This window comes from Mobula hypostoma, chromosome 3 (assembly GCF_963921235.1).
Source record: "Mobula hypostoma chromosome 3, sMobHyp1.1, whole genome shotgun sequence".
In the NCBI taxonomy this organism is placed as follows: Eukaryota; Metazoa; Chordata; class Chondrichthyes; order Myliobatiformes; family Myliobatidae; genus Mobula; species Mobula hypostoma.
Window position 1 is genome coordinate 224,498,106 of NC_086099.1, and position 25,478 is coordinate 224,523,583.

Sequence of the window (25,478 nt, forward strand, 5' to 3'; positions counted from 1 at the left end):
TGCTGGAAAAGAGCTAGTAACATCACGAAGGATCCTACCCATCCTTCTCATGGATGTTTGACCCATTCCCATTAGGGAGAAAGCTGCATAGTATGCAGGCCAGGAACCACCAGACTCAAAAATGGTTACTGTCCCCAAGCAGTAAGGCTGGTCAACACCTCCACCACTAACCCACTCCTCCACACCCCAACCACCACTGCTTTATCATTTCCTGTCAGAATCACCTTGTGTACAGGCACTCCTGTGCCTAGCGTTTCTTTATAAGCTGTCTTGTGCATTTATTGTTAGTATTATTACTACTACTACTGCGTTCTTTATCTTTTGTGTTTTTGTTTTGTGCTGCATCAGATCTGGAGTAACAATTATTTTGTTCTCCATTATGCTTATGTACAGCAAATGACATTATACAATCTTGACTCGTAAATCTCTAGAATGAGCAATTACTGGCAAAGACATAATGTATCTTTCAGCAGCACATGGACTGAATTGGGTGATGTCATAGAGGTAGGGGTGGGAACTTTTATGATGAAGGACTCAGCTTGTGTTTGAAGAGGATACTTGCTAATGGCTTAACTCATTTGGACAGCAATTGGAAGGGAGCCTTCAATGCTGAAAGTTAGGGTAGGGCAGAAGGTTCTGGATGGGCAGAATCAGTCCTGCCATCAGGTAAGACCAGCCAGGAGCCAAAATGTTTCTGGAGAATGTGGGGATGATGCTACTGGTGAATAATAATGTAGGTGACAAGGATACAGTTAGAATTTGTGGGCGTGGGAATCTTTAGCATGTTAATTTTTCTAAATATTTCCCCCTTTCAGCTCAGTTTTTGGCTGAAAGTTTCTGAAGTTCAAACTGGAAGTCATGGTATTATGGCTTGTTTTTGTGCTGATCCTATTTGTATTTAAACTAGGCGCTGCTTTTTAAGTTGCCAAATCAGCAGGTATTTAACATGGTATTACCCTCCCTCCCTTAAGGCTTCTGTTAGGGAGTGGTTGGACTTTGAAACTATTCAGTGATTTTTTTTGGAATTGGTTTATTACTGTCACAAATAGCAAGGTACAGTCCTGCATACTGTTCATCAGATCAGATCATTACACAGTGCATTGAGGTAGAACAAGGTAAAACAATAACAGAATGCAGAGTAAAGTTTAACAGCTACAGAGAAAGTGCAATGTAGGTAAACCAATAAAGTACAAGATCATAATCAGGCATATTGTGAGGTTGAAACTCCATCCGTTAATCCAGGATGCGCCATTTAATAGTCTTTTTATGGTGGCATAGAAGCTGTCCTTGAGCCTGGTGATACATGCTTTCAAGCTTTTGGAACTTCTGCCCAGTGGGGGAGAGGAGAAGAGAGACTGTCCAGGTGGGTGGGGACTTTGCTTATGTAGGCTGCTTTATAGTAAGGCGACAAGAAGAAAGGCGAGTCCCACGGAGGGGAGTCTCATTTCCATGATGTGCTGAGCTGTGTCCACAACTCTCTGCAGTTTCTTGTTGTCACATGTGTCACATGCTGACTGGTTGCCATATCTAGCCGTGATGCATCCAGGAAGGAGGTTTGATTAAAAATTGGTGACGGTTGATGGGACTTTTGCCTCTTGAGGAAGTAGAGATGTTAGTGATCTTTCTTGGCCATTGCAGATTTGATGTATGTGAGATGCATTGTGTTAGTCAGTGAATTTTATCTAATGCACCATAAAGCATGTTTGTATTGCAGCAGGGATCTGTATTGTTTACACATGACCTGTTATTCCATTGGTTTAATCCATTCACGTGACTCATTGAAATAATAGACTGCAGTTTGGCATATTTGGATTCTACTTCACTTGGTTTCCATATACTCTGAGAGAGGAGGTACATTTCAAGTAGGTCATTACTTTTTTTACTTGATACAATGTTTATCTGCCTTGACTTTCCATTAATGTTTACTAAAGCACTTACCTGGGTGTTGCATTTAGTGTTCCTGGTGCAGCCACCTCTGTCAGTGAGACCTGAGGCAGATTGGAATATCACTTCTTTGAGCATCTTCGCTCTGTCTGTCGCACCAGGCAAGGTCTCCTGCTGGCTAGCTATTTTAATTCCACTTCCTATTCTCACACTGATATGTCTATCCACAGCCTCCTTTACTGCCAAATTGAGACTAGATGCAGATTAGAGGAACAGCTCCTTCTATTTCACCTTGGTAGGCTTCAAATTACCTGAACATCAATTGCTGTAACTTCTGTTACCTGTTCCCCCCTGTCTTGTTTTGCCTTATCCCACCAGCCCATCACCCCTCCTCTTTCCTCTACCTGCCCTCTTGACCTGCCCGTCACCCACAAATTCCTCCCTCCAGTTTCCCTCCTCACCTCCTTCCTTTTCTTCCATGGTCCACTGTCCTCTCCTGTCAGATTTCATCTTCAGCCCTTTGTCACTTCCCCCGTCACCTCCCAGCTTCTTGCATCATTTTCTACTCTCTCCTGTCCTCACCTCACCTGGGTCTGCCTGTCACCCATCACTTCTTGCCCTGCCTTACTTCCACCTCTTTATACTGGCAATCTCCTCTTTCATTCCAGACCTGAGGCGAAATGTGATGGCCCATTTCCTTCCATAGATGCTGCCTGAGTTCCTTCACAGTTTTGTCCATTGCTCCAGATTCTAGATTCTATAATCTCTCCTGTATGTTCCTTAATTATCCTGTTAGAGCATGAGTTTTGCTTTACAAGGTGCTTTGAGTAACAAATATTTTTTCCGGAAACATTTGGGAGGACTTCAGGTGAAAATTTGGCAAATAGTCTAAAGATCAAAGGACTCTCATACTTAATATGAGAGATTCATTTGCATTTGGAAAGATTGGGACTGATTGTAGAGAGTCAAAATAGGAAATTGTACAGTATCTCAAAAATTTGATTTTCTTTTTGTTGAAGAGGTTACCAAGAATATTTTCAGCAGGGTAATAGACATTGTCAGCAAAGCTTTTGACAAGGTCCTGCATGATTGGCTGGTCTAGAAGGTTAAAACGTGATCTAGGGTGAGCTAGCCAATTGCACACAAAGTAGGCATGGTTTGAGGAGTTAGAAGCTTCCAGTCTTGTCGGGAGCAAATACTTCCATTGCGAGGAGGCTTGTGGGAGCATGTAAGGAGAGAAATGGAGAGTACTTTTTGAAGACCTTGTCGATTTACTCTGTGTTTCAAGCTGCTTTTGAGAAGGTACAAGTTCCTCCTAATCAGGATGATGAGCATAAATGAGGAACTGTGTGGTACACCTGGTCTAAACCTGTCATGTTACATCCTGGAGGAGTAGCTGGAGTGACAAGAACTCCTAAATTATCCTGGTGGATGCTCCTGATGATCAGGAAGAAGAGTCACACTTACCTGCAGGAGTGCTGGTGAGATCTGAACTGCAGTAATCTTTGGCTTTCCATGCAAATAAGGTGACAGTGACTGTCAGGAACACCTCAGGAAGAGATGTTACCCTCAGATGCAACATGTTGATTGCACATCCTTTTCTTCTGATAATCGTGTCTTGTTTGGGGGAAGTTGACATCAAGGTCATTATCAATGAACTTCGAAAAGGTTTCGGCCCGAAACATCAACAGTACACTTTTCCATAGATGCTGCCTGGCCTGCTGAGTTCCTCCATCATTTTGCGTGTGTTTCTTTGGATCTTTGCTTTGGAACTGCCAGTGAGGACTTGCTGCAGAAGACGTATCTCAATATGTTTCTGATATGAAGAAAGAACTGCAAAAAGCTTAAGAACTAGCTGCAGTTTCAGCTAACAAATAAAACCAAGGAAACGGGAAGAGATATGATCAAAGTATCGTTCTCGCAACTGATGCCTGGATAGAGTTCTATTAAGAAATTTGGGAAGCATAAATTGGCTGACCACTGGGTTTCTACGCCTTATGTAGTGGAGAGCCAGGTGCCAAATTTGCTGAATTTTCTGGCTGAAGCATGAAGATAAGAATGGTCCTGTCAAAATTCTCCATTGAAGTCATCTTTTACTTCTGGGGTGCAGAGTGCATGTTGATCCAGAATCTGACATGGAACCTGCATCTAGTAAAATAACTGTGCAAAGGGGAATGAGAAAAGGAAGGCAACAAGCTGAGGATAGGTGTAATTTCAGTGGAAAGACCTGAAGGGAAACCAGATGAACCCCCTGACCCAGAGGATGAAGAAACTGGAATGTAGCTTGTCTTGTGCTAACTTCCCAAGGGTCGATGAAGAGATGTCTGAATCTGCCATTCCAGACCTGGATATAGTAGGGAGCACAACCGTTGGACAGCCAGACATGATATTAGACAATGAAGGGGAACTGGACACAAATATAATTGGAGATGAAGCTGAGTTCAGTCAGGGGGTAGAAGGAACTGAGTTACTGGAAGGTACGAGTGATAGGCAGGGTGAGGCATCCCCAAGTAAACAGGAACAGCCACAAGGAGAGACTGAGACTGAAGAAACTGAAACTGATATAAGAAGGTCTTAGGGAGTCAGGAAACCTCCAGGTAGGCTGACGTGCTGTATCTGGGAAACAGACATGTCAGTCCCAATGGTGACATATGTTACTTCTGTTTACAAATGGATTGGAGGTCCTGTGTAATTCATTTGAATGCTGTAGTCCCACCCTGAATACTGTCAGAACGTGGGTGGGAACAGAAATGCCAGTGCTAGTGAGTATAAGTAATTGATAATGTTACAAAGGCTTATAAAGTCATGAGGACATGACTATTTTTGGTGGGGGGAAAGAATATATACTGGCTAAGAACATGTTTAATTATGTAACTGCAGTTATGCTCTTGAGTATTTTATTTTCTGTAGATCCTGAGACCATAAGACATAGGAGCAGAATTATACCATTCAGCCTATTGAGTCTGCTCCACCATTCCATCACGGCTGATCCCATATCCCACTCAACTCCATACACCCGCCTTTTTGCCATACCCTATACCCAGGGACATGCAGTCTGTGGCAGAGCATTCCATAGATTCACTATTCTATGACTAAAAATATAACTCCTTACCTCTGTTCTAAACGGTCACCCCTCAATTTTGAGGTGGTGCCCTCTAGTTCTGGATACCCCCACCATAGGAAACATCCTCTCAACATCCACCCAATCTAGTCCTTTCAACATTCAGTAGGTTTCAATGAGATCCCCTCTCCCCCACATTCTTCTAAATTCCAGTGAGTACAGGCCCAAAGCTCCCAAACACTCCTCATGTTAACCCCTTCTTTACCGGAATCATCCCCGTGATCCTCTTCTGGACTCTCTCCAATGACAACATATCCTTTCTGAGATATGAGACCCAAACTGTTGACAATATTCCAAAGTGTGTTCTGACTAGTGTCTTATAGAGGCTCAGCATTATCTCCTGGTTTTTATATTATATTCCCCTTGAACTAAATGCCAACATTGCATTTGCATTCTTTACCACAGACTCAACCTGTAAATTCACTTTCTGAAAGTCTTACATGAGGACTCCTAAGACCCTCTGCATCTCTGATGTTTGGATTTTCTTCCCATTTAGATAATTATCCCCACTATTGTTCCTTTTACCAAAACGGATTATCGTACATTTCCCAACACTGTATTCTATTTGCCATTTTTTTGCCCATTCTATGAATTTGTCTAAGTCCTTCTTCAATCGGATTGCTTCCTAAGCACTATCTACCCCTCCACCTATCTTCGTATCATCCGCAAACTTTGCCACAAAGCCATCAATTCCATGATCCAAATCATTGACAAACAATGTGAAAAGCAGCGGTTTCCCTGAGAAACACGACTAGTAACCGGCAACCAACCAGAAAAGATCCCTTTTTTTCCCACTCACTGCCTCCTGCCTGTCAGCCATTCCTCTATCCATGTCAGTGTAACTCTTGCTTCGGCTAGTGGCTTAATATAGGGGGTGATAACCCCCAACCTGGCCAAACTTAAGAGATTTCGTTTGGGTGGATACTGCGCGATGTGTCCCCTGTTACAAATCAGTACCCCAAAATAACAAACAGTACACAATATGTGATTAAACGATTAAGCTTTATAATTCTTACTTTGACTATATGGTTAGTAAAGAATGGAAAAAAGAGGGAAAAAAAGGGCCCAATCTTATTAAACACTCTGTGTACAAAGTTGGAGCTCACTGATAAGTCAATTGTCCACCATTGACTTCTGATCGTCACCGCCCTTTGGACCCTTGCTCCAAGTCCACCCTATCCAGTGGTCTACCAGATCTCTCCATTCACATCTTCTCTCCTCATCTCTCCCTGGCAAAAGCCCATGAAAAATCTCCTTCCACATTCACAAGACAGAGCAACAAAATCCTGATTGGCTAACATGCATAACGATAGTCCTGTTATCTCCAGTCATAACCCAAACATTGCTGCTACAGAGGAACTGTTACCTCAGCAGTGAACATTACAGAGAAGCCATTACATTAGCAGTGAATCCTTACAGCGCGTTATACCAGTATCTTTCCTGTAACACCATAAGGTTTTATCTTGTTAAGCAGCCTCATGTGTGGGACCTTATCAAACGCCTTCTGAAAATCCAAGTAAATAACATCCACTGCCTCTCCTTTATCCACTTCCTCAAAGAACTCTTAACAGATTTGTCAGGCAAGATTTCCCTTTACAGAAACCATGCTGACTTTGACTTATTTTGTTATTAGTCTCCAAGTACCTTGAAAACTCATTCTTAATAATAGACTCCAACACTTTCCCAAACACTGACGTTCAGCTAAGTGGCTATAATTTCCTTTCTTTTGCCTTCTTCTCTTCTTAAGGAGTAGAGTGACATTTGCAATCTTCCAGTCCTCTGGGACCATGCCAGAATCAAGTGATTCTTGAAAGATCATAACCACTGCATCTGCTATCTCTTCAGCAACCTCTCTCAGGACTCTGGGATGTAGTCCATCTGGTCCAGGTGACTTATCCACCTGAAGACCTTTGAGTTTTGCCTAGCACTATTTCCTTTGTAATAGTCAAGGCGCTCACTCCTGCTTCCTGACACTTACGGACCTCTGGCACACTGCTGGTGTCTTCCACAGTGAAGACAGGTGCAAAGTACCCATTAAGTTCATCTGCCATTTCTTTGTCCCCCATAACAACCTCATCAGCATTGTTTTCCAGTGGTCCAGTATCAACTCTCACCTTCCTTTTATTCTTCATATAACTGAAAAGAACTTGTAGTATTCTGCTTTATATTATTGGCTAGTTTGTGTTCATATTTTATCTTTTCCATTCTTGTAGCTTTTTTAGTGGTCTTTTGTTGGATTTTAAAAGCTTCCCAATCATTCAACTTCCCACTCACTTTTGCTACCTTATATGCCCTTCCCTTGGCTTTTATGCTGTTCTTAACTTCTTTTGTCAGCCATGGTTGCCTACCCCTGCCGTTTGAGAACTTCTTCCTCTGTGGGACGTATCTATCCTGTGTCCTGTGAACTATTCCCAGAAACTTCAGCCACCTCTGCTCTGCCGTCATCTCCGCCAGTAACTTCCACCAATCCACCAGGGCAAACTCCTCTCTCATGCTTCTGTACTTCCCTTTATTGCAATGTAGTAGTGATACATGTGACTTGTGCTTCTCGCTCTCAAATTGCATTGTGAATTCAATCATATTATGATCACTGTCTCCAAAAGGTTCCTTAAGCTCCCTAGTAAGATCTGGGTTATTACACAATAGCCAATCTAAGATAGTCTTTCCCCAAGTAGGCTCAAGCACAATCTGCTCTAAAAATCCATCTCGTAGGCATTCAACAAATTCCCTCTCTTGCAATCCGACACCAACCTGATTTTCCCAATCCCCTTGCATATTGAGGTCCCTCATTACAATTGTGTCATTACCTTTGTTACATGCCTTTCCCAGCTCCCTTTGCAATCTCAACCTCACATCTTGGCTACTATTTTGATGCCTATATATGACTCCTGTAATGGTTTTTCTCCCCTTGCAGTTTGTCCACCCTCAAAGATTCAACATTCTCTGACCTATGTCACCTCTTTCTAAAGATGTAATTCCATCTCTTACCGACAGAGCCACACACTGAAGGCCTATGCCTTCCTGCCTGTCCTTTCGATACAAAGTATATCCTTTGATGTTAAACTCCCAACTATGGCCTTCTTTCAGCCACGTACCGACCAATCTCTAATTGCGCCATGAGTTCGTCCACCTTATTCCGAATGCTATGTGCATTTAAATACAGCACTTAAGTCCTACATTCTTCGCCCTTTTGAATTTTGCCTCTGTGGTACAATGTAATTCTCGGCTTTGCCTGCATTTGTACCCAGTCGTTGGCTTGTCCTTTCTTACATTCATGTTCCATCCATAATCTACTTGTAAACCTGAAGGGGGATGGCCACGAGGGTGTTCTCCACTATCTGACATTCTCCCTTCCCTCTCCTGACAGTCATCCATTTATCAGTCTCCTGTAGCCTTGGAGTGACCAGCTCCCTGTAGCTCCTATCACTGCTTCACTTTCCCAAACAAGTCAAAAGTCATCGAGCTGCAACTTCAGTTCCCTAACATAATATTCGTTCCCTTAGCAGAACATTGCAACTTCCCTGTTTACGTTGAACTTGAATCATACTGATCCTGGATGTGTGCTGCTTATTGGAATTGGCTGTTTCACTATTACCCATGCAATGCTGGGTCAAGCGGCTGGTAGTCAGAGATAGCTGATGATATCAATTTGTGAGAGGGTTACAGGTATATAGAAGAAGCTGCCAGTGGAGGTAGAAGGGGATGCCACAGCAGTGTAGCACCTAGTACACCTTTTTACAATACCTGTGTCACCAACCAGGGTTCAATTCCCACTGCTGTCCTAATGACTTTGTATGTTCTCCCTGTGACTGAGTGGGTTTTCTCTGGGTTTTCCTACCACATTAAGAAAAAAGAAAGAATGTATGGATTAGGGTTAGTATGTTGTGGCCACGCTATGTTGACACCAGAAGCATGACGACTCTTGCGGACTGCTGCAATCCTCACTGATTTGATGTGACACAAACCACGCATGTTACTGTATGTTGCAATGTATATGTGGCAAATACAATCTTTATCTTCAGTAGAAGCAGCTGTTAAGAAATATCATTTGGGCAGACGTGGTTGGTAAAGGTTTAGAGGGATAGGATATGGGCCAAGCACAGACATTTGGAATGAATTAACATGGGGAACTTGGTCAGTGTGGCTGAGTTGGGCCAAAGGACCAGCTTCTGCTCTGTATAAGTCTATGAGGCTTTACGAAGCTAGGAGGCTATCAGTATTTCTAACCCTGGATGTGTATATTTATAGGGTATGACTTTCAACAATGATTTGTGCTCAAAACTGAAGTCCTTGTGTCATGTGAGCAGCCATTATGCGACCATTGATACCAGGCAGACAATCTCTGAAGAGCATTGATAATGGCTGGAGACTCATCTTGTATAGGTACTGCCCAGTAGGTCACAATGGCAAACTACTTCTCAAGAACAGTCATGGTTATGAAAACACCATAATCGCCCACATCATACAACACAGCACATAATGAATGCACAAGTCCTATAACCAGTTAGATAAACTGCAGTTGGTAGACTTAACCAAAACTTGTTATTTGAGATCTACTTTTTCCAATGATTGTCCCAAGTTAAGTGTAACAGAATTTACCATCATCTATTTTAGTGTCTACATTGATGAAGTAATTAGATCTTCTTCTCACTTTATAGGTGAAGGATAACGATTGACTTTGCTGATAATGTCTCAGGAGAAGGCGTACCTCGTTGCAGGAGATCCACAGCAGCCTCCGTATCCGCGTAATGAGATGTCGTATGGAAATGAACATTATCCACAACAGCCCCCACCATATGGACAGCCTGCATTTCCTCAGGCTAACTACGGGCAGCCTCCGTTTCCAATAGCAGGTTATGGGCAGCCACCTTTTCCACCATCTGCCTACGGGCAGCACGGCTTACCTCAAGGATCGTTTGGAGAGTCACCGCAGCCAGTGTATCCGCAGGGTCCATTCCAGCAGCCGCCCATGCCTCCACCTCCAATGATGCATCCAAACGGTATGAGGAATTTAAATGTTTCATTCATTTTATCCCTTCTTTCCTCTTCCTTGGGACCCTGGTGTTTGTATTCTTGTGGAATGCAGTTGTGCAGTGTCTAGTTTTTAGCAGCTGAATCATGGACCACTTACAGTAGATCATTAGATCTTAAGATATTGACACCTGAAAACCCTGGAATGGTACTATTAAAGATCCTTATGAAAGACTGAGGATTAGCTGAAAGAACAGGTGCGTTAACACCAGCTTACTGGAGGAAGCCAATTTGAACAGCAACTCCATCGCAATAAAACAATACCAACTCCAATATAAACACAAGAGATTCTGCGGATGCTGGAAATCTGAGCAATACACACAAAATGCTGGAGGAATTCAGCAGGCCAGGCAGCATTTATGGAAAGAAGTACAGTTAACGTTTCGGGTTGAAATAATGCCCGAAACGTCGACTGTACTTTTTTCCGTAGGAGCTGCCTGGCCTGCTGAGTTCCTTCAGAATTTTGTGTGTGTTGCTCAAATACAGAGCAAGCCATACTAATTGCTGGAGGAACTCAGCAGGTCAGGCAGCATTTATGGAAATGAATAAACAGTGGACACTTTGGACTGAGGCTCTTTATAAGGATTAGAAAGGAAGGGAAAAGACACCAGAATAAAAAAAGTAGGTGGATGAATGGATAGGTTATGTCATTCAGATGCTAAAATCCCACTTTCCCATCAGATCCTTGAAGGAAGCTTAGCGAGCCCTGCTGTGCAAGGGAAACGCTTCAAAGTTAACACCAAAATCAGCCTGAAGAAATTCAGTATAACATCTAAAAACTGGGAAGACATTGCACTCAATAGACATATCTGGAGGAAATGTGTTCAAGGGGGAGCTGTACTGCATGCTGTGCCACAGAGACCAAGCAGTAGCTGTGAAAGGAGAGAATGAACAACCAAAAGACCCAACCACTAATCACAGCTACCACTTCCTCGGGTCCACACTGCACCAGAATATGTGGATCCTGGATCAGCCTTGGTAGCCACCTGAGGACACACCAACAGACAATCCCTGAAGAGAACATCGTCCTCGACTTGTGATCACACTGTGAACTCACGATGGCTTGTTCTAGAGGGTTGCTGTCTTTTTGTTAAAGAAATGTTAAATGTTTACATGGCAAAGGACAGGGAGGAGGGAAGATTTTGGGACACAGAGTATGGTTTACTACAGCATCTTCTATTAATGTGAGAATGGAGGAGGAACGGACAAAAAAATTGAAATGAAGGCACTAAAAAATGTTAGTGCAAAAATCACCTACTTTGGATAGAATGCTTTCCATGTTGGTGAGTGAAGTACAAAGAGAAATGTGGAAATTTTGGATTTAGTCTTTCAGTTATGGAAGGGTTGGAGGATTGTACTCCTGTTTAAATTTGGGCAGTGATATATCTGGTAGCTACATGCAGTCAAAGTCAAAAGTAAAATTTATTAACAAAGTACATGTTTTATATACCACCTTGAGTTTCATTTTCTTGCAGGCAATTACAGAATTTACAAACAACTAGACATAAACATTAGTGTTAGAGGTGTTTTGAGGCAGAATGGTAAGTTGTAGGGGTTTCCTAAAGGGAAGTAAGTGGTGTCTGTGGTGTACAAAGTGGAAGCTGTTGGGGAGGGTGGAGAAAGCTGTTACAGAGCATGTGAAATTCTTGGCTTGTAAACAAAGGCGTGAAGTGTAAAAGCATGGCAGCTATGCAAAACTTCTAAAGGTCACTGGAGAAATGTATTGTTTTCAGTTTAGGTCAGTTTGCATTTTGAAGGATGTCAAAACCTCAGAGTTGAGCAGAAATTTCTAGAATGATAGGGAATTCCAGGGACTGGGGAATTATAGTCTTAAGAGCACTGGAGCCCATCTAGTCCATGCCAAACTGTTATTCTGCCTAGTCCCATTGGCCTGCACCTGGACCATACCCCTCCCATTGAAACTTCTCTTAAATGTTACAGTTGAACCCACAACCATTACTTCCCTCAGCAGCATGTTCCACACTCTCACCACCCTCTGAATTCCCCTTAAATATTTCACCTTTCACCTTTACTCTATGACTTTCAGTTCTAACCTCACCCAACCTCAGTGGAAAAAGCCTGCTTGCATTTACCCTATCTATATCCCTCATAATTTTGTATACCTCGATCAAATCTCCACTCATTCTCCTGTACTCCAGGAATAAAATCCTAACCTATTCAACCTTTCCTTATTACTCAGGTCCTCAAATCCTCAGGTTAAGGGGAACCATTAAAGAATAGTATGGAATTATATCGCATTTTGGTAAAGTGGAAGGTTTCAGAGATGGAACCTGGAGTTCTTTGGGGTTTGATGTAACTCTCAATAGAACCAGAGGTGAAATGATGGGAATTTATTTTCACAAAGAGTTGTGTGACCTTGTGGAAGAAATATTAGGGAGTGCTTCAGGAATTGAGAATTTACACAAGAAGATAGGGAAACATTAAAGAGCCTCTATACTTTAAGGGAAGGTTGATAGGTTCTTGATTAGAAGGGGTGTCAAGTATTATGGAATTGAGAGGAGTAATAAATGGTGGAGCAGACTTGATGGGCCAAATGGCCCAATTCTGCTTCTAAGTCTTATGATCTTATTTCCTATGTTATGATATTCTAGACACTAGAATACTACAGCACAGTACAGGCCCTTCAGCCCTCGATGTTGTGCTGACCCATATATGCCTTAAAAAAAACGTACTAAACTCACACTACCAGATAGCCCTCTATTTTTATTTCATCCATGTTCCTGTTCAAGAGGCTCTTAAATACCCCTAATGTGTTGGCCTCCACCATCATCCGTGGCAAGTCATTCCAGGCACCCACAACCCTCTGTAAAAAAAAACTTACCCCTAATGTCTCCCCTGAACTTTCCTCCCTTAACCTTCTACGTATAGACAATAGGTGCAGGAGTAGGCCATTTGGCCCTTCGAGCCAGCACCGCCATTCACTGTGATCGTGGCTGATCATCCACAATCAGTATCCAGCTCCTGCCTTATCCCCATAACCTTTGATTCCGCTATCTTTAAGAGCTCTATCCATCTTTTTCTTGAAAGCATCCAGAGACTTGGCCCCACAGCCTTCTGGGGCAGAGCATTCCATATATCCACCACTCTCTGGGTGAAAAAGTTTTTCCTCAACTCTGTTCTAAATGGCCTACCCCTTATTCTTAAACTGTGGCCTCTGGTTCTGGACTCACCCATCAGCGGGAACATGCTTCCTGCCTCCAGCGTGTCCAATCCCTTTATAATCTTATATGTTTTAATAAGATCCCCTCTCAGCCTTCTAAATTTCAGAGTATACAAGCCCAGTCACTCCAATCTTTCAACATATGACAGTCCTGCCATCCCGGGAATTAACCTTGTGAACCTACACTGCACTCCCTCAATAGCAAGAATGTCCTTCCTCAAATTTGGAGACCAAAACGCACACAGTACTCCAAGTGTGGTCTCACCAGGGCCCTGTACAGCTGCAGAAGGACCTCTTTGCTCTTATACTCAATTCCCCTTGTTATGAAGGCCAGCATGCCATTAGCTTTCTTCACTGCCTGCTGTACTTGCATGCTTGCTTTCAGTGACTGATGTGCAAGAACACCTAGATCACGTTGTACTTCCCCTTTTCCTAACTTGACTCCATTTAGATAATAATCTGCCTTCCCGTTCTTACCACCAAAGTGGATAACCTCACATTTATCCACAGTAAACTGCATCTGCCCACTCACCCAGCCTGTCCAAGTCACCCTGCATTCTCATAACATCCTCCTCACATTTCACACTGCCACCCAGCTTTGTGTCATCTGCAAATTTGCTGATGTTACTTTTAATTCCCTCATCTAAATCATTAATATATATTGTAAACAGCTGCAGCCCCAGCACTGAACCCTGCGGTACCCCACTGGTCACCGCCTGCCATTCCGAAAGGGACCTGTTAATCGCTACTCTTTGTTTTCTGTGAGCCAGCCAATTTTCAATCCATGTCAGTACTCTGCCCCCAATACCATGTGCCCTAATTTTGCCCACTAATCTCCTATGTGGGACTTTATCAAAGGCTTTCTGAAAGTCCAGGTACACTACATCCACTGGCTCTCCCTTGTCCATTTTCAGAGTTAAATCCTCAAAAAATTCCAGAAGTTTAGTCAAGCATGATTTCCCCTTCGTAAATCCATGCTGACTCGGACCGATCCTGTTACTGCTATCCAGATGTGTCATAATTTCATCTTTTATAATTGACTCCAGCATCTTTCCCACCACCGACGTCAGGCTAACCGGTCTATAATTCCCTGTTTTCTCTCTTCCTCCCTTCTTGAAGAGAGGGACAACATTAGCCACCCTCCAATCCACAGGAACTGATCCTGAATCTATAGAACACTGGAAAATGATTACCAATGCGTCCACGATTTCTAAAGCCATGTCAGTTGTTATGGGTAGAATCTTCTAGATTTTCTGCATTCTCTTTAAATAGCACTTGGCAGTAGAGATATTTCAGATAAGTGAGCTATATCAGTAGACACACCTATGACTCAATTCCTGAACTATTGATTCTAATCACATGACTTCAAAGATTATAGAGAGAAACTTTTTTTCCCCCTCTCAGTAGTTGTTGAAGTGCTTTTTAAGTGGAAGTTGTAATGTGCCATTGAGAGGGTGGAGTGGATAGAGTTTGCACTGTTTAAGATTGCTGTTGAATGGAGAGAATGGATTTAGAGGGCATAGGTTTGAGGTGAGAGGGGAATATTGTAATGTTGGTTGTTGGCTTCACAGGTATCACCAGTCAGATTTCAAGACTATTCCTGTACCTCTAGAGGGAATTTGGGGGTTTCAGAAAGGTGATATGTAAGTGGAATGAGCTGCCAGAGGAAATGGTTTAAGTCAAGTACATCAACAACTTCTAAAAGATAGTTAGACAGGTACATGCATTGGAAAGGTTTGTTTATTTATTTATTTAACGATATTGCATGGTAGCAGTCTCTTCTGGCCCATGCTGAGGTCTAGTTATAGAACTGAGGTGAGGAGAAATTTCTTTAGTCGGAGTGTGGTGTATCTGTGGAATTCATTACCATGGATGGCTGTGGAGGTCAAGCCATTGTGTATATTTAAAGTGGAATAGAACAGAAAATTCAATAGAATCAGAAGTGAAATGATAGGAATTTATCTTCACAAAAAGTTGTTAAGAGTCGTATGATTATGTGGAAGAAGTATAAGGAAGTACAGGAAAATAGGGAAACATTAAAGGACCTCTGTATTTAAACCGGAGGTTGATAGGTACTTGATTACTTAGGGAGTCAAAGGTTAGTGGGAGGAGGCAGAACAATGGGGTTGAGAGGGATGATAAATCAGCCATGATGGAATGATGGTCAGAGCTGATGAGCCTAATGGCCTAATTCTGCTCCTATGTCTCATGCCGTGTGAATAATCAAGCGCTACTAGTATGTCTGTGGAATGTGGGAGGAATCAAGAGGAGACCCACACAGTGCTGGGGAGAACATACAAACTCCTTATAGACAGTGGTGGAATTGAGTCTGGGTTGCTGGGTAGCACTATGTTAACTTCAGTACTGTGCCTCCCTGGAAGGTTATGGGTGAAATGCTGACAAATGTGACTAGCTTGGATGGAACATCTTGGTTGGCATGAGCCATTTGGGCCAAAGGGACTGTTTCCATGTTGTGTAACTATGAACTTTGTGTTTTAAGCAAATTGTAAGGATTCACCCAATGTGATGTTTGAATAAAAATTGAAGGTACATTAGAATTCACTGTTGGTCTCATGAGTCTGTTCTCTAGGAAAGATCCATCTCCAGACGTTTCACCAAATGCTGCCTTGTTCCTTATTGGATATTTACAAAACTGTTTACCTGAGTTAATTAGATTTGAAAGACGAGGTACATGTCTGAAGAGAAAGAATAGAAAGAGGGGGAAATAGGGGCTACACCTGTTAAAAAGAGGCAGGTTAATCTTTTGTTCCTAGTTCTACTTGCGATGATTACATTGGATAACAAAGATTTTGCTTCCTGAAATACTTTTGGGTGTATCTTATGGATTTTGGGCTGCTGATCATGAAAATCACTATTGAATTTCCTATCGTGCACCTTGTTTTGAACTTGCCTATATTTCAATTCAAAATTCAAGTCAAAAATTAAAATGTAAGCTGAAAAGTTTTCTATCTTGCCCCAGATTGGCTGGGCATGCTTGGGCAGGGCGGATGCTGCATGGCAGGACCAGTTTTAGAAAAAAATGAGACATGGAGTCTAGAGGAGGGAGACAAAGATGCCATTATCACGAGTCAGGAATGGAAAATGACACTAACACAGATTTTGACCCTTTATGTTGAGTGAGCCTCATTTGATAACTCAGTCTGGGTTAAAAGATCTGGTCAGAGACTTGGTTTGTCAAAGGCAAAAGCAGAATTACTTGCTTCAAGACTGCAAGGATGGACCAGGCACAAAAATTTCCCTGAAGGATTTTAACATTCAAGACATTTGTTTCCCAAAAGATTAAGGAATGCATTTTTGGTGGTCCACAAATCAAACGGGTCAACAATGACAAGTGATTCAAACAACTTTTAGTGGGACTGGTGAAAGCAGCATGGAAGGCATTCAAGGATGTGGTTGAAATTTTCCTTGGCAACTACAGGGCACCAAACTACATCCAACTGGTTGACAACATGTTTCAAGCATACAAAACCATGAAGTGCAAGATGTCATTAAAAATTTAATTTTCCTGTATTCCTATTTGGACGACTTCCCTGCAAATCTTGACATTGTCAGTGACAAGCATGGTGAAAGGTTTCACCAGGACTTAGCAGTCATGGAGAAACAGTATCAGGGCAACTGGAATCCATCAATGCTGGCTGATTATTGCTGCACACTTAAGCGAGAAGCCTCAGACACTGAATACAATTAAAAGTAATCAACAAACATTTTTAGTTTAACATCGGACCATTATGCAATTAAACACATTATATTCAATGAAAGTTAATTTCTTGTTTCTCCAAATTCCTATCTGATACACGTAGTCTGAAATTATATTTGTGTTCAGCTTCAGGTGGTCTATAGCAAAGAAAAAAATTCTGAGGAAACAGCATTTCCGAAAATATTTGTTGTCCAGTGTTCTGGATGTATGTTCCAGATACATTGATCCAGAAAATAATGCTTTTGGAATTTTTTTTTAATTTCAAGATTAAACATTTTGTTTAAAAAAAATACAAATCTAAAAGCTCTGTTTCACATTTGCAATGTCATTGAGTCTATGTATACACAGTATTGTGCCCTCTAGTGGTAAGGAGTTTATTTCTTTCCTTGCAGTTGGCTTGGGAAGTCCTGGCTACCATGATGATGTCCCTCCATCTTATTATGACAATGGGGAATTCAGTGCAGCAAACTTCGAAGATAAAAACATCCGTCGAGCATTTATTAGAAAGGTGAGTGTCTCTCACACGGAGCCTGAAAACTTTACAAACAAAATAAAGCAACACACAAACTATGGAGGAACTCAGGCATTTTCTGTGGAGCATCTCGGGTAGTATCCATGGAGGGGAATAAACAATTGGCTGTTTCCAGTTGAGACCCTCCAGTGGGACTAGATAGGAAGGGGGCAGTGCCAGGAAGGAGATCACTGGGGAGGGACAAGGGGGTCACAGAGAGAGTGAAAGCTGAAATCAAACTAATTCTAGTTTTCTGTGGTTTGTGAAACCTGACTTATGGGAACACTGTGTAATTATTTGGGGAGGATGCATGATGGATGGGGATGGATTAGCTTGTTTCTGCAGGGCTGCAGGTATCCTGTACAGGTTGGATTCTTTATTTAAAAATACAGATTTTGTTTCCTGCCCGCCTGTCCTGATTTCTTCATCACTGGCTTTTTAAAGACATGGTAATAACCTTCACTTCCAGAAAATGTTTATTTTCCACTCCCTGTTGATATATTAGTTCGCTCATTTTTCAACTGTTCTGTTCTCATAAAGACACTGTGCATCTGTTTAATGGAGACGTAAGAGACTGCATTTGCTGAAATCTGGAGAAACACACAATCTGCAGGAAGAAACTCAGTGGGTCGAGCAGCATCTGTGGGAGGAAAGGAATTTTGGGTCAAAACCTTTGATGCAAGAATTTTGAGCTGAAACATCAACAGTTTTTTCCTTCCACAGATGCTGCTTGAACTACTTTCTTCCAGCCAATTAATAATTTTAACATTTTTAAAAACTTAGCGATACAGCACGGAACAGGCCCTTCCTACTGTGACCTGCACCATCCAGCGACCCCCAATTTAACCATAGCCCAGTCACAAGACAATTGACAATGACAAATTAACCTACTAACCGGTGTATCTTCGGGCTTTTGGAGGAAACAGGGGAATCAGGAGAAACAGCTGTTTATGGAGAGCAACACACATCAAAGTTGCTGGTGAACGCAGCAGGCCAAGCAGCATCTCTAGGAAGAGGTGCAGTCGACGTTTCAGGCCGAGACCCTTCGTCAGGACTAACTGAAGGAAGAGTGAGTAAGGGATTTGAAAGTTGGAGGGGGAGGGGGAGATCCAAAATGATAGGAGAAGACAGGAGGGGGAGGGATGGAGCCAAGAGCTGGACAGGTGATAGGCAAAAGGGATACAAGATGATCATGGGACAGGAGGTCCGGGAAGAAAGACGAGGAGGCGGGGGGGGGACCCAGAGGATGGGCAAGGGGTATATACAGAGGGAGAAAAAGGAGAGTGAGAGAAAGAATGTGTGTATAAAAATAAGTAACAGATGGGGTACGAGGGGGAGGTGGGGCATTAGCGGAAGTTATCAAAGTCAATGTTCATGCCATCAGGTTGGAGGCTACCCAGACAGAATATAAGGTGTTGTTCCTCCAACCTGAGTGTGGCTTCATCTTTACAGTAGAGGAGGCCGTGGATAGACATGTCAGAATGGGAATGGGATGTGGAATTAAAATGTGTGGCCACTGGGAGATCCTGCTTTCTCTGGCGGACAGAGCGTAGGTGCTCAGCAAAGCGGTCTCCCAGTCTGCATCGGGTCTCGCCAATATATAAAAGGCCACATCGGGAGCACCGGATGCAGTATATCACCCCAGCCGACTCACAGGTGAAGTGTTGCCTCACCTGGAAGGACTGTTTGGAGCCCTGAATGGTGGTAAGGGAGGAAGTGTAAGGGCATGTGTAGCACTTGTTCCGCTTACACGGATAAGTGCCAGGAGGGAGATCAGTGGGGAGGGATGGGGGGGACGAATGGACAAGGGAGTTGCGTAGGGAGCGATCCCTGCGGAATGCAGAGAGAGGGGGGGAGGGAAAGATGTGCTTAGTGGTGGGATCCCGTTGGAGGTGGCGGAAGTTACGGAGAATAATATGTTGGCGCTGCTTCCTGCACGCATGCAGAGCTCATTGACTTTATTAACCTTGCCTCCAACTTTCACCCTGCCCTCAAGTTTACCTGGTCCATTTCCGACACCTCCGTCCCCTTTCTAGATCTTTCTGTCTCTGTCTCTGGAGACAACTTATCCACTGATGTCTATTATAAGCTACTGACTCTCACAGCTATCTGGACTATTCCTCTTCTCACCCTGTCTCTTGCAAAAACGCCATCCCCTTCTCGCAATTCCTCTGTCTCGGCCGCATCTGCTCTCAGGATGAGGCTTTTCATTCTAGGACGAGGGAGATGTCTTCATTTTTTAAAGAAAGGGGCTTCCCTTCCTCCACTATCAACTCCGCTCTTAAACGCATCTTCCCCATTTCACGTACATCTGCTCTCACTCCATCCTCCCGCCACCCCACTAGGAATAGGGTTCCCCTGGTCCTCACCTACCACTCCACCAGCCTCCGGGTCCAACATATTATTCTCCGTAACTTCCGCCACCTCCAACGGGATCCCACCACTAAGCACATCTTTCCCTCCCCCCCTCTCTCTGCATTCCGCAGGGATCGCTCCCTACGCAACTCCCTTGTCCAGTCGTCCCCCCCCATCCCTCCCCACTGATCTCCCTCCTGGCACTTATCCGTGTAAGCAGAACAAGTGCTACACATGCCCTTACACTTCCTCCCTTACCACTGTTCAGGGCCCCAAACAGTCCTTCCAGGTGAGGCAACACTTCACCTGTGAGTCGGCTGGGGTGATATACTGCGTTCGGTGCTCCCGATGTGGCCTTTTATATATTGGTGAGACCCGACGCAGACTGGGAGACCGCTTTGCTGAACACCTACGCTCTGTCTGCCAGAGAAAGCAGGATCTCCCAGTGGCCACACATTTTAATTCCACATCTCATTCCCATTCTGACATGTCTATCCACGGCCTCCTCTACTGTAAAGATGAAGCCACACTCAGGTTGGAGGAACAACACCTTATATTCCGTCTGGGTAGCCTCCAACCTGATGGCATGAACATCGACTTCTCTAACTTCCGCTAAGGCCCCACCTCCCCCTTGTACCCCATCTGTTACTTATTTTTATACACACATTCTTTCTCTCACTCTCCTTTTTCTCCCTCTGTCCCTCTGTACATACCCCTTGCCCATCCTCTGGGTCCCCCCCCCCCGCCTCCTCGTCTTTCTTCCCGGACCTCCTGTCCCATGATCATCTTGTATCCCTTTTGCCTATCACCTGTCCAGCTCTTGGCTCCATCCCTCCCCCTCCTGTCTTCTCCTATCATTTTGGATCTCCCCTTCCCCTCCCTCTTTCAAATCTCTTATTAGCTCTTCTTTCAGTTAGTCCTGATGAAGGGTCTCGGCCTGAAACGTCGACTGCACCTCTTCCTAGAGATGCTGCCTGGCCTGCTGCGTTCACCAGCAACTTTTATGTGTGTTGCTTGAATTTCCAGCACCTGCAGAATTCCTGTCGTTTGTGTTTATGGAGAGAATGCACCAGCTCCTTGCAAAGGATCCCAGAATTGAACTCTTATGCCCTGAACTGTAATGGAGCACTACAGCACAGAAACAGGCCCTTCAGCTCATTTAGTCTGTGCCGAGCTTCTTTTTGTTGCATTTAACAAGGCATTCTTCAATAATGTGAAGAACGAAAGGATGACAGGAGTGAAGGTAGGACCGATTAGAGATAAAGGTGGGAAGATGTGCCTGGAGGCTGTGGAAATGAGCGAGGTCCTCAATGAATACTTCTCTTCGGTATTCACCAATGAGAGGGAACTTGATGATGGTGAGGACAATATGAGTGAGGTTGATGTTCTGGAGCATGTTGATATTAAGGGAGAGGAGGTGTTGGAGTTATTAAAATACATTAGGATGGTTAAGTCCCCAGGGCCTGACGGAATATTCCCCAGGCTGCTCCACGAGGCAAGAGAAGAGATTGTTGAGCTTCTGGCTAGGATCTTTATGTCCTCGTTGACCACGGGAATGGTACCAGAGGATTGGAGGGAGGCAACTGTTGTCCCCTTGTTCAAAAAAGGTAGTAGGGATAGTCTGGGTAATTATAGACCAGTGAGCCTTACGTCTGTGGTGGGAAAACTGTTGGAAAAGATTCTTAGAGATAGGATCTTTCGGCATTTAGAGAATCATGGTCTGATCAGGGACAGTCAGCATGGCTTTGTGAAGGACAGATCGTGTCTAACAAGTCTGATAGAGTTCTTTGAGGAGGTGACCAGGCATATATGTGAGGGTAGTGCAGTGGATGTGATTTTAGTAAGGCATTTGACAAGGTTCCACATGGTAGGCTTATTCAGAAAGTCAGAAGGCATGGGATCCAGGGAAGTTTGGCCAGGTGGATTCGGAATTGGCTTGCCTGCAGAAGGCAGAGGGTGGTGGTGGAGGGAGTACATTCAGATTGGAGGGTTGTGACTAGTGGTGTCCCACAAGGATCGGTTCTGGGACCTCTACTTTTCATGATTTTTTATTAACGACCTGGATGTGGGAGTAGAAGGGTGGGTTGGCAAGTTTGCAGACGACACAAAGGTTGATGGTGTTGTAGTTAGTGTAGAGGATTGTCAAAAATTGCAGAGAGATATTGATAGGATGCAGAAGTGGGCTGAGAAGTAGCAGATGGAGTTCAACCCGGAGAAGTGTGAGGTGATACACTTTGGAAGGACAAACTCCAAGGCAGAGTACAAAGTAAGTGGCAGGATACTTGGTAGTGTGGAGGAGCAGAGGGATCTGGGGGTACATGTCCACAGATCCCTGAAAGTTGCCTCACAGGTAGATAGGGTAGTTAAGAAAGCTTATGGGGTGTTAGCTTTCATAAGTTGAGGGATAGAGTTTAAGAGTCGCGAGGTAATGATGCAGCTCTATAAAACTCTGGTTAGGCCACACTTGGAGTACTGTGTCCAGTTCTGGTCACCTCACTATAGGAAGGATGTGGAAGCATTGGAAAGGGTACAGGGGAGATTTACCAGGATGCTGCCTGGTTTAGAGAGTATGCATTATGATCAGAGATTAAGGGAGCTAGGGCTTTACTCTTTGGAGAGAAGGAGGATGAGAGGAGACATGATAGAGGTGTACAAGATAATAAGAGGAATAGATAGAGTGGATAGCCAGCGCCTCTTCCCCAGGGCACCACTGCTCAATACAAGAGAACATGGCTTTAAGGTAAGGGGTGGGAAGTTCAAGGGGGATATTAGAGGAAGGTTTTTTACTCAGAGAGTGGTTGGTGCGTGCAGTGCACTGCCTGAGTCAGTGGTGGAGGCAGGTACACTAGTGAAGTTTAGAAGACTACTTGACAGGTATATGAAAGAATTTAAGGTGGGGGGTTATATGGGAGGCATGGTTTGAGGGTTGGCACAACATTGTGGGCCGAAGGGCCTGTACTGTGCTGTACTATTCTATGTTCTATGTTTAACAGATTGTTTGCCTCTGTTTAATACTGTTCATAAATTCACGGCAACCCAAAGGCCATCACAGCCACTACTTTTCATTTTCTTGAATGCATGTTATTTAACACTGAAGTGATTTTTCATAGGCAGCAATTCTGAACAGCACAAACATTCACCACCACAATCCTTGACATTATCCATACAGGTGATCAACCCTGCTTCAATGAGAGCAGAAGGGCATGTCAGGCAGCACCAGGCAGAGCTAAAATTGACTAACCCACACTAAATGCTAGAGGAACTCTTCATCCTTGGAGGGGAATGAACAGTTGATGCTTTGGCCAAAACCCTTTATTGGGACTGAACAGGAAGGGGGAAGAAGTCAAGAATACGAAATTGGGGGTGAGAAGCAGTACAAGCTGGCAGATGATAGGTGAGACTAAGAGACCTGAAGCCCTGCAGAAACCACCAAGGGAGGGGGCATGAAGTAAGAAGTAGGGGGGTGATTGGTTTAAAAGTTAAAGGGTGGAAGAAGAAGAAATTTGATAGGAGAGTAGAGTAGACCATGGGAGAAAGGGAAAGAGGAGAGGTACCTGTTAAGGAGATAGGCAGGTGAGGAGAAGAGAAGAGGGGAGCCAGAGTGGGGAATGGAAGAGGAAGGAAGTTATTTTAGAAAGGATATTCTATTCAAAAGGTTCAAAGGAACATCTAAACAAGCCTGATGCATTTTGGAAACAAGTCCTGTGGACTGATGAAGTTAAAATAGAACATTTTGGCCGCAATGAGTAAAGGTATGTTTGGAGAAAAGAGGGTGCAGAATTTCATGAAAAGAACACCTCTCCAACTGTTAAGCACGGGGGTGGATCGATCGTGCTTTGGGCTCGTGTTGCAGCCAGTGGCACAGGGAACACTTACTGGTAGAGGGAAGAATGAATTCAATTAAATACCAACAAATTCTGGAAGCAAACATCACACCGTCTGTAAAAAAAAGCTGAAGATGAAAAGAGGACGGCTTCTACAACAGGATAATGATCCTAAACACACCTCAAGGTCCACAATGGACTACCTCAAGCGGTGCAAGCTGAAGGTTTTGCCATGGTCCTCACAGTCCCCTGACCTAAATATCATCGAGAATCTGTGGATAGACCTCAAAAGAGCAGTGCATGCAAGACGGCCCAAGAATCTCACAGAACTAGAAGCCTTTTGCAAGGAAGAATGGGCAAAAATCTCTCAAACAAGAATTGAAAGACTCTTAGCTGGCTACAAAAAACATTTATAAGCTGTGATACTTTCCAAAGGGGTTATTGCTAAGTCCTGCCATGCAGGGTGCCCAAACTTTTGCTTCGGGCCTTTTCCTTGTTTTGTTATTTTGAAACTAAAAGATGGGAATAAAAAAGTTTTCTTGCTTAAAATATTAAAGAAATGTGTCATCTTTAACTTTATACCTTTTGGAAATCAGTTCATCTTTTACTGACTTAGCTATTCACAGTAACAGAAATTTTGACCAGAGGTACCCAAACTTTTGCATGCCACTGTATTTGCACCATATACAACATTTCTGGCATACTGCTAGTGTCTTCTGCTGCCAGGACTGATGCAAAATACTTACTAGGTTCGCCGTTTCTTTTTCCCCTATTGCTACATCTCCAGCAATGTTGCCTCTAATTTGTAAGGACCAGTGTGCACAAAAATCTTGGGCTGTGCAGTTTTTCCCCTCCAGTTTCAAAACAAAGTGCGCACTGAATAATTTCTTCAATAAAAACAGTATAAATAAGCTAATTCTAAAATTTGCAGAGAAATCATCACAAACTCCACTGTCCGCGTCAGAAACCGGAAAAGGAAATGTGATTGTGTACGATTGCGAAATGTACTTAACATGCCAACGAGACAGAGGGTGACAACCTTTTGTGTGCAATTTAAATTCCTTTGTGCGCTAACAGCAAAAGATATGTATGTGTGCACACACCTTTGAGGGAACATTGCTCTCCAGTGTCATGTTCCAGTGGTCCAATACCCACTTTCTCCTATCTAATACTCTACATATCGGGAAAAAAGTTTGGTGTTGTATTATCGGCTAGCTTACCTTCATATTTCATCTTTTCTCTCCTTGTGGCTTTTTTAGTTGCTTTCTATGGCTTTTTAAATCTTCCAAATCCTCTGATTTCCCTTTAATTTTTACTCTATTGTAAACCCTCTTTTCCTTTTATGCTGGCTTCACTTCCCTTTGATTGCCTCATCCTCCCTTCGCTATTTCTGTCCCAGAAAAATCCTCTGATTGTCCACTCAGTCTTTGTTTCTTATTATTTTATACACCTCTATCAGATCACCTCTCATCCTCCTTTGCTCCAAAGAAAAATGCCCCAGCTCACTCAACCTATCCTCGAAAGACATGCTGTGGACTTGGACTTCTGGATCCATCACGTTTAGATCCTGGATCCAGGTTTAGGGTCTTGTCATCAGTAGTGTACTATTGATTTTCCAAAGTGCAACGTTTCATATTTGGCCGGGTTAAGCTGTGCCCATATCTGCAACTGACCTATATGCTGCTATATCCTTTGCCAGTCTTGGACTCTATCCATGACACCACCACTCTTTGTATTGTCTGCAGACCTACTAACCCACCCAGCTATATTTTCATCCAGGTAATTAATGATGTTGTTTGTGCAATATCACAAAGATCCCAGTACAGATATCTGTGGAACGTCATGAGACACAT

The 25,478-nt window shown here is 43.4% G+C and overlaps 1 protein-coding gene across 3 annotated transcripts in view; it reads left to right on the forward strand.

Annotated features, from left to right (window-relative positions):
* Window positions 1–25,478, forward strand: part of grinaa (glutamate receptor, ionotropic, N-methyl D-aspartate-associated protein 1a (glutamate binding)) — an 88,479-nt gene that overhangs the window by 48,849 nt on the left and 14,152 nt on the right. Inside the window, exons 1-3 of one of the 3 annotated variants that reach the window (XM_063044636.1) lie at window positions 1,218–1,363; window positions 9,664–10,005; window positions 17,328–17,443. In XM_063044636.1, the coding sequence (XP_062900706.1) occupies window positions 9,693–10,005; window positions 17,328–17,443 (429 nt within the window). In that variant the 5' untranslated portion in view covers window positions 1,218–1,363; window positions 9,664–9,692. Of the gene's footprint in view, window positions 1–1,217; window positions 1,364–1,777; window positions 1,863–9,663; window positions 10,006–17,327; window positions 17,444–25,478 lie in introns of those variants that run through there. The other 2 variants (XM_063044638.1, XM_063044637.1) reach the window with 2 other exon arrangements.